The sequence below is a fragment of the Colobus angolensis genome, unplaced genomic scaffold (assembly GCF_000951035.1).
Source record: "Colobus angolensis palliatus isolate OR3802 unplaced genomic scaffold, Cang.pa_1.0 Scaffold24, whole genome shotgun sequence".
Taxonomy (NCBI): domain Eukaryota; kingdom Metazoa; phylum Chordata; class Mammalia; order Primates; family Cercopithecidae; genus Colobus; species Colobus angolensis.
The window spans coordinates 5182148-5194388 of NW_012115599.1; the positions used below are offsets into that span (position 1 = coordinate 5182148).

General features: G+C 42.9%; 1 protein-coding gene across 2 annotated transcripts in view; it reads right to left on the reverse strand.

Moving 5' to 3' along the window:
• The window catches only part of ARHGAP25 (Rho GTPase activating protein 25), a 91848-nt gene that overhangs the window by 35944 nt on the left and 43663 nt on the right, over nucleotides 1–12241 (reverse strand). The window contains exons 3-4 of one of the 2 annotated variants that reach the window (XM_011945266.1): nucleotides 9165–9252; nucleotides 3240–3356 (exon numbers count right to left, since the gene is read on the reverse strand). In XM_011945266.1, the coding sequence (XP_011800656.1) occupies nucleotides 3240–3356; nucleotides 9165–9252 (205 nt within the window). The remainder of the gene's footprint in view (nucleotides 1–3239; nucleotides 3357–9164; nucleotides 9253–12241) is intronic. The other variant, XM_011945268.1, reaches the window with a different exon arrangement.

Here is a 12241-nt window from a genome sequence, read left to right on the forward strand (position 1 = left end):
ATCACCATCTAATAGAGGAGAGCCTACTGAGGGAGCAGAACATAGTGCTGCTATGGGAAAATGACATCATTCTTTCACCTATTAGATTAATAAATCTTTATTGAGCACTGTTTAGATTCTGGGATTCGGTACTGTACAAAAAAAAAGAGAAAAACAATTCCTGCCAAGTAGATTGAAGCTCTCCTTCCAGTGAGGGGAGTCTAGCTAGGAACAAAACAAATGAGTAAAATATTTAGCACATTAGAAGAGGGTATGTGCCAAGGAGCAAAGCAAGGCAGAACTGAGGGGTAAGGAAGGGATTCAGTGTTAAACAGAATGATAGAGGAAGGCTTACTGAGGTGATGTTTGAGCAAAGACTTGAAGACAGTAAGGGACCAAGCCATGCAGCTGCCTGGGGAAAGAGGATTCCAGGCAAAGGAAACAGCAAGTGCAAGGACCTGAAGGCAGGACACGGGTAGGATGTTTGCGGGGGCTGGTGAAGCTAGAGTGAAATGAGCATAAAAGAGGGTTCTAGAAAACAAGGTCAGAGGGGAAATGTGGGAGTGGGGGCGGCGGGCAGACTGTGCACTATAAGATCATTATAAGGCTTTGACTTTTACTCTCAGTGAGAAAGGAAGCTATTGGAGAATGTTGAACTGAGAGGAAACTTGATATGACAGGTTTAACAGGCTCACTCTGGCCACTCTGTTGAAAACATTTTGTAAGAAGGTGGGAGTGAACATGTGGAGATGAGTTTCAAGGCTAGTCTGTAATTTGACAAGAAAGGATTCCATCGGGTTGGTAGTGGTGAAGGTGGTGGGAAGGGAGCAGGCCCTGGGTGGAAAAAGCCATAGATAATTTCACAAAGGGCTAGAAAGAGGTGGCAGCAACACGTCTCAGTGACTTCACAGTATTTGGGAGGCATGTCTTTCCCATCTGGTCAACCCATGTTAGAGGTTCTTTCCAAGTGGCAATGTGCTGTGGCAAAGGAGCGGACCCATGGGACAGGTCATTTGTCCCTTTAAGACCAACATCCCTAATTTACAAATAGTAAGAACACATTTCTGATTTGCCCAGTGGCCTCAAATGAGACTCTATAATGTCTTAAAAATGCCCTCACGTTCTGGGATCTATGATTTTGGTTAGTAACTTTAAACACGGCTGGGCACAGTGGCTCATGCCTATAATCCCAGCACTTTGGGAAGCCGAGGCGGGTGGATCGCCTAAGGTCGGGAGTTCGAGGCCAGCCTGGCCGAAACAAGGTGAAACCCCATCTTTACTAAATATACAAAAATTAGCTGAATGTGGTGGCACATGTCTGTAATCCCAGCAGCTCAGAAGGCTGAGGTAGGAGAATCGCTCAAACCCGGGAGGCGGGGAGGTTGCAGTGAGCTGAGATCGTGCCACTGCACTCCAGTCTGGGAGACAGAATGAGACTCCATCTCAATAATAATAATAATAATAATAATAATAATAATAATAATAATAATAATAATAATAATAATAATAATCTGCGATGCTGTATCAGAGGCAACACTGTTCTTTGAAAAGTAAGTAGTGTTGCACTCGGATTTCCCCTTCTCTGGACTTTCCACCGCCTACAGGACTTATGCTTGACTTGCTCCTCAGGTGGTGGTCTTGGGGTGCAGTGAGGGTGAAATCCCCATGTGTGTCATGACAGAGTGCAGCAGTTCACTATGGCAAGGCTCAGTCAAGCATCACAGTAGTCACAGAACCTAGTGAAAGTACACGGATACCATTTTGACTCAGAGAGCAGGTGCATGATTAGGCAACATCCACTACCCTTGTCTATGCAGACAGCTTAAAACACTGGACTGGAGAAAACAGAAAAGGGTGGCTCACAATCTCATAATCCAGCACAATAAGGATGGTCACAGCTAAGATTTTCCAGCATGTTGGCTAATTACATACCTGCAGGTCATGTGCTCCCAGAGAAACAGACAGGGTAAAATCAATGCTAATGTCCCCTTTCTTGGTCCCAGACTCTTATAAAACCTCTTGGCAGTTCCTGCTCTTGGTTTCTTTGAGAAGCTAATGTGTCTAACCAGCAAATCTTTCTTGGTTGTTTAACATCATTGGATACAATTTCTATTTGTAACCAAATAAACTCTGAAATGTATCAATTAAGATTCCATAGCAACTTGGGGAAAATGATTAAGCCATAAAGTCAAAGGTACTAAATTGCATATAAATTTTAAGTGTATCATTCTGAAAAAAGTGTGTAGATGTAAAGAGCAGATGAAAACAAAACACAAAAATGCCTCTGGTGGAGTATTTTTTCTTTACTCTCCACAAAATTATTGTGGTATTCTTGAAATTTCTGAAAGAAGCTGTTGGCCAATGAAATAAATATTTAATATTCAAACTATGAAAACCTCCCTAAATGATTTCCAAAATAACAGGCCACACAGTCAATACATAATTATATATTTAAGGTTATCTGGAGTTGACACAAGCAGGCATGCTCCTAAAAAGTTGAAGGAAAATGTTAACTTGAGAACTGTCAGTTTTCTTCATATTTTTGTAAAAGGTGGGAAACATACTAGATTTATATGTTTGTTAATTTCAGAAGGTTTTTGCATCTGTTTTCTTTAATCAGGACCCTCCTCAAACGTGGAAACATCACCAGGATTCCCAGAGAGCTCTAATTCTTGAGTTGTGAAACCCAGAAAAGTGTTGAATGCTGAATTCACTGTACACCTGCAAGATTCCAGACACAATTCCTGAACCTTTCCCCAGTCTGATCATCCTTCTTTTGGACAGCAGCTTTGTTTTCCTGAGCTGACTTACGCAGCCTAACTTACGCTTTCAGCAGAGCTCTTGCCATCACTTCCCAGAACCAGGCCGACTTGTGGTGCTGCGTGAGCCCATGCTGCTGGGGACCCAGGGTCAGCTCATCCAACCCATTCATTTTACAGATGAGAGTACTTTGACCCAGAGAGGAGAAAGGACTACCTCCAGATATACACATTTACTCAGTGCAAAAGACTTGCCTTCCGTCCAGTTAATTTGGAGATAGCTCTTTGAGATGACCCGGGTGGCGCAGGGGGTGGGAAGCTAGAAGCTCTGAGCCCACTTTTCCTCCACATTTGACAGAGGATTTGGCCATGGGCATGCAGATAACTGTTTTCTGGTTGTCTCCCTTGAGCACTGCTCAAGGAGCTATCACATCTGGAGCTAGTTCCTACTTCCTGAGATGTCATAGGCACCTGCCCAGGAAAGCCTGCAGGGGTCCTTACCTCCACAGGGTGTGCCAGCAACTCTCCTGAGGAATTTAACCCACTCCTCCATCTCTGCCTGGGAGCTGGCCATGAGGACATAGGAGTCCTGTCCCATGCGATTCTGGTCCCATGAGGCTGGAGGAAGAAGTAGCACTTGTGAAGGTCTTAGAGTGATAAGGGTATGAGAGCAAGGTGAAGGGAAGGGAACTAGACCTAAATTGATTTCTTGGTTCAGTGAATCACTACCAACCAAACAACACAAATGCATTGCCTAATTATCCTCAGTGGATCTGGATATCCGGGCACTCTTAAACTGTTTTTGCTGAAGCTCTAATTCTACAGGCAAATCATTGAACACAATGGTTTGCAATTGGCGTAGCTGGGGCTGAGAGCTGCTTTCATTAAGAGGACAGAAGTCATTTCCTGCCAAAAGGAAGAGGAAGTTCGTGGTGCAGTTTCAGCATGGAGGAGACAATTCAGCCCATAAAAGTTAGAAGACTTTAGATCATCACGCCAGTCATGGATACTTTCCTAAGCTAGCCCTGAGCTCAGTCGCAGGGGTAGGGTAGGAGATGACAACCTCAGGTGGGAGTGACAGTGAGTACATGTGTGCTTTTTTCACAAAATTCGTGCTTGGTGTTCATATTTCTGCTCTCCTGACCACACAAGACCTTGCAAATGTAGGTTCTCAATACTCAGTTAATGGATACATGAAACTTGTTAGAACTTTCTTTACCATTTTCACTTCAAACCTAAGATTATAGATAGGTGTAGTGTTTCCTCGGTTGGTGTTCTCAAATGGACAAAAAAGGTGGGAGAAATTGAAGGCAACAGAGAGCAGGGAGAAGTAGATGAAGGGAAAGAATGTGGGAAAGTGAAAACTAGGGAGAAAGAAGCAAGAGAGGGAAAAGAAGGGTATCAAATACAGGTCTTAGACCATGAAGTTAGTTAGTCAGATCTGAGACTTGAACTCTAACTTCATCCATGGACCTGCTTGCAAATGGAAATCCTCAAAGTTGGGATTTTCTTTAGTTGGTTAAAATAAAAAGGTCTTAGTGGGGACAAGAAAATAATAGTGATCCCTTTCAATTATGGGATACTATTAAATTTCAAAGTGACTTTGTAAGCATCAACCCACTCTTCTCACAATGGCAGGCCATCTCCCTCAGAGAGTTTGTTCTAGCTGAGTAGTTATGCCTAAACCTGTATTTCCCTGCAGGGCAGGAAAAGACTTTCAAATCCCCTTTGGTTCTGGTCTCTTGGACCTATCTTAATATCACTGAGCCTCACCTTCTTTCACCCTTTGGGATAACCTGATTCAGAATCCATCTTGTCATTGGGTCATCAGCTTTTCTGACGGGAAGGCTCAGTCCATTAAAACCCTGGGCATTGAGAGTATCCTGAGTTTTCAGAAGTAAAACGGTAAGTTAAAAATACTCAGGGAAGAATGAAAAGACCCTCTAGGAATTGCAATATCCCTTTGAAATAGAATAAGGAGTTAGTATTATTTCCACTTTATAGATAATAGAACTGAATCCCAGGGATGCAAAAGCACCAGTCCATCAGTATCCAGTGAGTTGCTGCCAAATGCAGGGCAAGTCTGTCGGTCTCCTTACTCCCATGAAAGATTCTACTGGCCCACATTGCTTCTAAATTTGACCTTGGACAAAATTTATCTGGTGTCTTTTCCCCTTCTCTCTACACCATGCCTCAACTCCAGTCTACTATGCTGTTAAAACATGCCTTCTCAGTTTACCCTGAGTCCTGGGAGGTCCTTTTGTTCTGTCATGAGCAACCCCACTGGGAAACACCCAGGTCTCAAGATGTTCCTGAATGAAGAGGACTTCCATGGACTAATTCTTCTGGTTAGGAGAGCTGATGACCTGATGACAGGATGATTGAGAATCAGGTTGTACCAAAGGGTGAAATAATGTGAGGCTTGATGCTATTAAGATAGGTCCAAGAGACAAGAACCAAAGGGGGTTTGAAAGGTTTCTGTTGTATTTGGGCATAATTGGGGTGCCAGGACAGACTTTCATTAAGAAGAATTGACTGACATTAATACAAAGCTCATGAACAGCAACTCTGACCTCAGGCACAATTTATCTGACTTAAACACAGCTTGTTCAATATGTGTTACCCACTGGGCTGTTTCTCTTGCTGGAAACGGACATCTCTTCTTTACTTAATCTGCCTAAGGAACTCCTGTCCATTCTTTAAAACCCAACTCAAATGTTACCTTTTTTAGGGACCTTTCTTCCCCCTACTCCAAGTTGAGTGGGGAGTCCTTATTCTATTATCCCTTAATATCTTGTTCTTACCTCAATCACTGCAGTAGCTAAATTGTCTTGAGCAAGTTTCCTTACTGGTGCAACGGAGATATTATTTAATATGTCCAAAACTGATGCCCTTACCCCCCATACCCTGAAAAAACTTGCTACGTGCACAAATCTCAGCAAATCCATATTTTCTACCGTTTAGGCCAAAACTTTGGAGTCAATGTTGATTTCTTTTTCCCACATCCAATTAATTAGCAAATGAAGCCCTCCCTACCTTCAAAATGTGATCAGAAATTGCTTACTTCACAGCCCCTTCATCATTGCTATCTCTGACTTGGATTCTTGCAAAAGCCTCCTCACTGATCTCCTTGCTCTGCCCTTGCCCCTACTACTTACTTTTATTTTCAATTCAACAGAATTTTTAAAAATGAGTTATGTCATGTCACACCTCTGCTCAAAACATTCCAGTGGCTTCCCATCTTTCTAGTAGAAAAGCTAAAGTTCTCACATTGCCTACAAGTGTCTATGAAATCTGTGCCCACCCCTGAGCAAATGTCCTATTTTTGTCTCCTGCCATCACTTCACTCTAACCACACTGGCCTCCTTGACCTTCCTTGAACATATGAAATAGGCTCAGAGACTTTGCACTGGCAATTTCCACTTCCTGGAATGCTCTTCCTCCAGCTGTGCTCTTAGCTGACTCCCTCATTGCCTTCAGATCTGTGCCCAAAGGTTACCTTCTTAATGACACAAACTCTGCCAGCTCTGTTCACAATAACCAGTCAACCATCTCAGCCAGCACCTTCTCTCTCTTTGGTTTAATTTTCCCCATAATTGTTATCCTATCAGAAAAACTACATAATTTGCCCATATATTTGGTTTGCTGCTAGTCTCTTCCCACATAAGGTGCATGCAGGCTGCTTAGTTCTTTGCCACATTCCCAGTCCTGCAATAGTACTTGGCTCATAGGAGATGCTCAATGAATTTGTTGTATAAATGAGTGACAACAGATCATAAAGTGGTATGAGAACTAAATGAGATAACATATGCAACAGAAGGAATAACCTCTTATCCCTGGTGATTCCCTAGGGTGGGAGGAGAATAGAGAGTTATTCTATGAAAGGTCAGTAGCGAGAGGGAAGCCTACCCTAAATTGTTGCCTGCCCCCAATTAAAAAAAAAAAAAAACCAGCATGACTACAATTAAAAGTTTCTGTGTGGTGTTTGTGCAAATAAAACTGGTGATCACAGAGAGCGGATCCTATCTAGGAAGCCCATTTCTTATACCAGCATTAGCTGTGGAGAATCATCTTGCAAAAGAGGATGATAAAAAGAGGAACTAAAAATTCTGTTATAACATGAAGGATGTCTCACTTTAGGGTTGGGTGGAACCTTGGAAGATGATAGTATCTTTATGAAAATGGTTTCCTATCTTATTATTACTTTAGAATTATTTGTCCTTATGAGATGTGTGTGGGGTGTGTGTGTGTGTAAGAGAGAGAGAGGGGCCAGGTGCGGTGGCTCATGCCTATAATCCCAACACTCTGGGAGGCTGAGGCAGACGGATCACAAGGTCAGGAGTTGGAGACCATCCTGGCTAACATGGCGAAACCCCGTATCTACTAAAAATACAAAAACTTATCCGGGCGTGGCAGTGTGCGCCTGTAGTCCCAGCTGCTGGGGAGGCTGAGGCAGGAGAATGGCGTGAACCCGGGAGGCGGAGCTTGCAGTGAGCCAAGATTGCACCACTGCACTCCAGCCTGGGCAACAGAGCAATACTTTGTTTAAAAAAAAAAAAAAAAAAGAGAGAGAGAGAGAGAAAAAAAAAGAATCTGAGAATTCCTCTAGCACACCAGGAGACTGTTGCAAACATGAATGATAATGAGAGAACAAATCTTCCTCCTGCACTGGTATAGCAATTTAAAGAGTAGGTATTTTTGGTGCAAAGCCCACAGTGAATCTTCAGCTGGATCTCTCAGTAGGGTTACTCTAGATTGAAAATCCAGGCTTTAGGACACACATGTTACCATGGATGGTTGTGTCCCATGAATTGCACTGGGAGAGGCATCCTAAGAACAGAATAACCTTTGTGGAAAGGGAGAGAGATATTCCTAGTGAGGAGAGACTGAAAAAGCAGGCTTTCCTGCTTTTCCTCTGAAGAGAAAGAGAGGAAGATAGACCTTTAAATTAAAAAGCAAGGGAGGATGGGAACAGTGTCTCACATCTATAATCCCAGCACTTCAGGAGGCTGAAGCAGGTGGATTGCCTGAGGTCAGGAGTTTGAGAGCAGCCTGGCCAACATGTGAAACCCTGTCTCTACTAAAAATATAAAAATTAACTGGGCATAATGGCATGCACCTCTAGTTCCAGCTACTTGGGAGGCTGAGGCAGGAGAATTGTTTGAACTGGGGAGGCAGAGGCTGCAGTGAGCCCAGATCGCACCACTGCCCTCCAGCCAGGGCAACAGAGCAAGACTCTGTCCCCACTTCAAAAAAACAAAAACAAAAACAAAACAAAACAAAAAAAACAAGCAAGACAGTGCCCATGAGGGGACCATCTAGGAACTTAAAAATTTTTTTATTTGTATTCTGTAAATGGTCATAGCCAAGTTTAGGATTTTTTTTCTGCATTAAAATTATCTCTAGATTATTTCCAAATATCAAGCACTGATATGACATGCACTGTATCAAATGCTTCATATTGATTTCCTTATTTAATACTCACTATCATCATTATTGTCCCCATTTTATAGACAAAAAATCAGAGGCAAAGAGAAATTAAGTAACCTCTTACACAAATAGTAAGTGCCAGGGTCAGGGCAGGCTGGCTCCAGACTGGACACTCCTAACCTCTATGCTATGCTGCCTTCTCCATCAACTTTCTTAAGCACACAGTCACCTTGTGTGAGTGGGAAGGAGAGGGGGAAGAAAAGAGGCACTCAGGGGCCGCGTGGCCTCCCCTGCTGTGGTCAGTACAACAGTAGCAGCAGGGCTACACAGTCAGATTAACCTCTAGTCCCGGAGCCCCTGGCAGGGCTAGGGCTACCATAAGAGCAAGAGACAGGAAGAAGGGTGGAAGCATCTCAGCATGGCAGATTCAAGAGCATGACCCAAACTCCCCTTGTTCCAAATGCATTCGAGGAAGGAAACTCTTGATTTGAAAGAGGCACCCTCCAATGTGCCAATCATGTGTGCAATGGTGAGATGCAACGGGTGGAACCATCTGAGGCTGCTGACTTTTTGTAATTTTTGACCCTTCAAAATGGCAATTTCACATGGTGTCATTTACATTTTAACTGTTAAATTTAATGACCTACTAACCTTCTAGACTGAGATCATTTTAGTGAGTAGAGAAGGTGCACTTTTCATGTCAGTGGCTCAGTGCCTTGTACAGTACCTGGCTTCTAGCACACACTCATGAAATGCTTACAGAGTTGAACAAAATGCTCACCTACTTATTTCATGGGCATTGTTCAAGCACTTGATACTAGTTAATAAACTGCAATAGCTTCATTAACTGTATACAGAACCACTGTGGGCTCTCAATAGGCTGGTTGGTTAGTTAGTTGAATGAGTCTCCAAATATAGCTTTGACTTCTAGAATCCAGAACTAAAATGGGAATTTTACTTCTGCACTGCACCTCTGTCCTACCTGTTGTGGCCTACCTGGAATGATTTCAAAGACAAACTTCCCAGCTTCTTCTGGGTTTGTGGCGATCTCCTTGATTGTACTTCCTGGTAGATGCATGCAGCCCTGAAAGATGAAAAGTCAGGCCTTAAGGATAAACAGCAATTTAACACCTATAAACTAAAATTGAGTTGGAGAACAGATAGGATAATGATGGGATGGGGAGGAGAGTAGGAGGGTAGGGACACGGGAAGCTAGCTTCCCAGTTTTAATGGGGCCCCTTCTGCTGCTCAGGCCTCAGGCAAATTAAAGGGCAGCTATTCCAGAGCAAATCAGATGCCCAGAGAAAGACAAGGTTCTGATATAAGAATAAGCTAAGAGAGTTCCATCACCAATATTTGCCTCTTCCCACTTTTCCAAGGACCCAACTGCATGGTCAAACGAGACACGTGGTCTTTGTGAAGGCAATGCTGAGGCTGGGGAGACCATACTGCCTGCCAGGCTGCCAGAGGGGTTCAGGGAGGACTGAACCACTCAGGTCACCATTTGAGGGGATGGGGTATTGAGTAGCAGGTGCCTGCATCTTCACTAACCACCTCGAATGTATTATTCATTTAGTCCTTCCAGCAGGCCTCCAAGCAAAGTATCATTATGCACATTTTATAGGTGAGGAAAAGAGATCAGAAAGCTTCTGTAATCTACGCAAAGTCATAGAGCTATTAAGTGCCAGAATAGTAGTTGATCTCAGAAGTCAGTTCAAAGCTAGCGCTCTTCACCATCAAAGCTGAGGTGGTGGGAAATGGTCCCACCACCAAGCTCAGATCTATGAAGGGTGACTGAGGGTTTAATAGGATTTGTGACCTCTTATACACGGATATATTATCAGAGAAACAAGCCACTTCCACCATGTGTGTGCATGGTGCTTTATCACTTTACAGTGCATTTCACTTGGGATAATTTTTTTTTTTTTTTTGAGATGGAGTCTTGCTCTGTTGCCCAGGCTGGAGTACAGTGGCATGATCTCAGCTCACTGCAACCTCTGCCTCCTGGTTCAAGTGACTCTCCTGTCTCAGTCTTTCGAGTATCTGGCACTACAGGCGCCTGCCACCATGTCTGGCTAATTTTTTGTATTTTTTTTAGTGGAGACGGGGTTTCACAGTGTTAGCCAGGATGGTCTCGATCTCCTGACCTCGTGATCTGCCCACCTCAGCCTCCCAAAGTTCTAGGATTACAGGCGTAAGCCACCGCGCCTGGCCCACTTGAGATAATTCATTAGACCCCCACAACAGCTCCATATCCAGAGCACAGCAAGATTTATCACTGCCACTTTGCAGATGAGGAAACTGACACTTTGAACGTCTAAATGACTGCACAAAGTGACATAGTTAATGTGCACTGGATCTAGTTATTCAAGATTTATACCTCACTGGCTGTTGAAGGTAGCAGGGTTGGTTCTGAGTTGAGTAAACACACATGTCTTTATTTCAAAACAAAGTATGGATGGAGACAATTGGTGGCAGAGAACACTATAAAGGCAAAAGAGTCTTAAGGAAATCTCAGAAGTCAGATCCACTCAGGAGCCTAAGAGAATAAATGTTTCTTGAGGATCTAGAAATAAAAATGCCTAAGACTGAGAGAGAACAAGACAAAAAGGAAGACAAGGAGGAGGGAAAGGAACAGAAAGGGCAGGAGAAGGAAGAGAAGAAAGAACAAATGGGAGGAGAATGAGGATGAAAGACAAGGAAGGGGAGAAGGGGGAAGGGGAAGGAGGAGAAGAAAAAGCAAATCGGTCTAGAAAATGGAATTCTGCAATTCCTCTACATTCCTCTAATTTTATTATTTAAAAATAACCTCCACCTACATGGTCCTCACCGTCTTTAATAAATCACATCAATGCCTTCAGAAAAAATGACCCTGAGGTTGTGCTGCTGAGCTACTTTGAATGAGTTATGGCGCCAGAATAAAAGGTCTTGGTGCTTTTAGACAGGACAGAGCACTGTCTGGTAAGGAGAGAAGGAAAGGGCAATCGCAGAGGTGTCTGCCTCCCCTAAGTACCTCTCTAAACTGTCATTTGGTACCCAAAATCATTTCATCAGAAATGGTAACAATAAAATACTAAAAATATACATGCCATGTATTGAGCAGTCCCAAAGTGTCTAACTCCCTGCTAATTGCCCTGAATATATCAGCACATCTAATCTTCATAAGAAGTCTAGGAGGGAAGGACTGTTATTGTCCCCCATTAGAGAAAGGAAGAAGTAAAGCTCAACGAAGTTAATTAGCTGACCCAGGATCACAAAAGCTAGATAATACGAAATCTATGATTCCAGCCTCAGTCAGTGTGATTCCAGAATTACAAATAAGGCTTCACTTACAAGTCCCACTTGCTGAGAGAAGTAACAATCAGAGTTAAACACGTTCACACCAAGGTGTAAATGACTAATTCCTTGCACTCAGCATGAGAGCCTTGAACTTCATAAATGGCAAGAGGAAGGCAAGTAAGAGGAAGAGATACCAGTAGGGGTGAGGATGGGGACACTGATGGGGAAGGAAGAACTGTTCGAGGAAGGGAAAGGTCCAAGTTGCCCAGAGCCACTTTCATGTACTTAGCAAGTTGACTGGGGTGGACTCTGTATAAAGATGGAAGGATGGAAAGGTTTATGCAGGAGACCACAAGTCCTTCAGCAGTAAAGCAATGGAGACAGCTATGGCAGTGAGGTGCCAGAATATCTAGAATTCTCTAGCTATAACATTTAAATCTATTATAAATTCAGGTAGAACTACATTTTAGCCCAACTCCTTGTTAAAGCATTTTTCAAAATGTTTATATTGGCCCATGAGAACTTAACTGTTACATTTTAAGCCAGTTAAATATAGCTATTACTAAAATTTAAATTCTATAAGCTTACAATGAAATATCTTCTACTAAAAAGGTGAAGATACTTAAATTTTACAACTTTCTGATTCTTTACTATATTTTGCTATCATTTCTGCCATTGTGGTTACTTCCATCTATTCTATCTGCGTGGTGGAAATCCTACACAATGTGGTTCTATAGTATGTCTCTTCTCAACTCTGAGTTCAGTGATATAACGTTGGTAGCTTGCATCAGTCA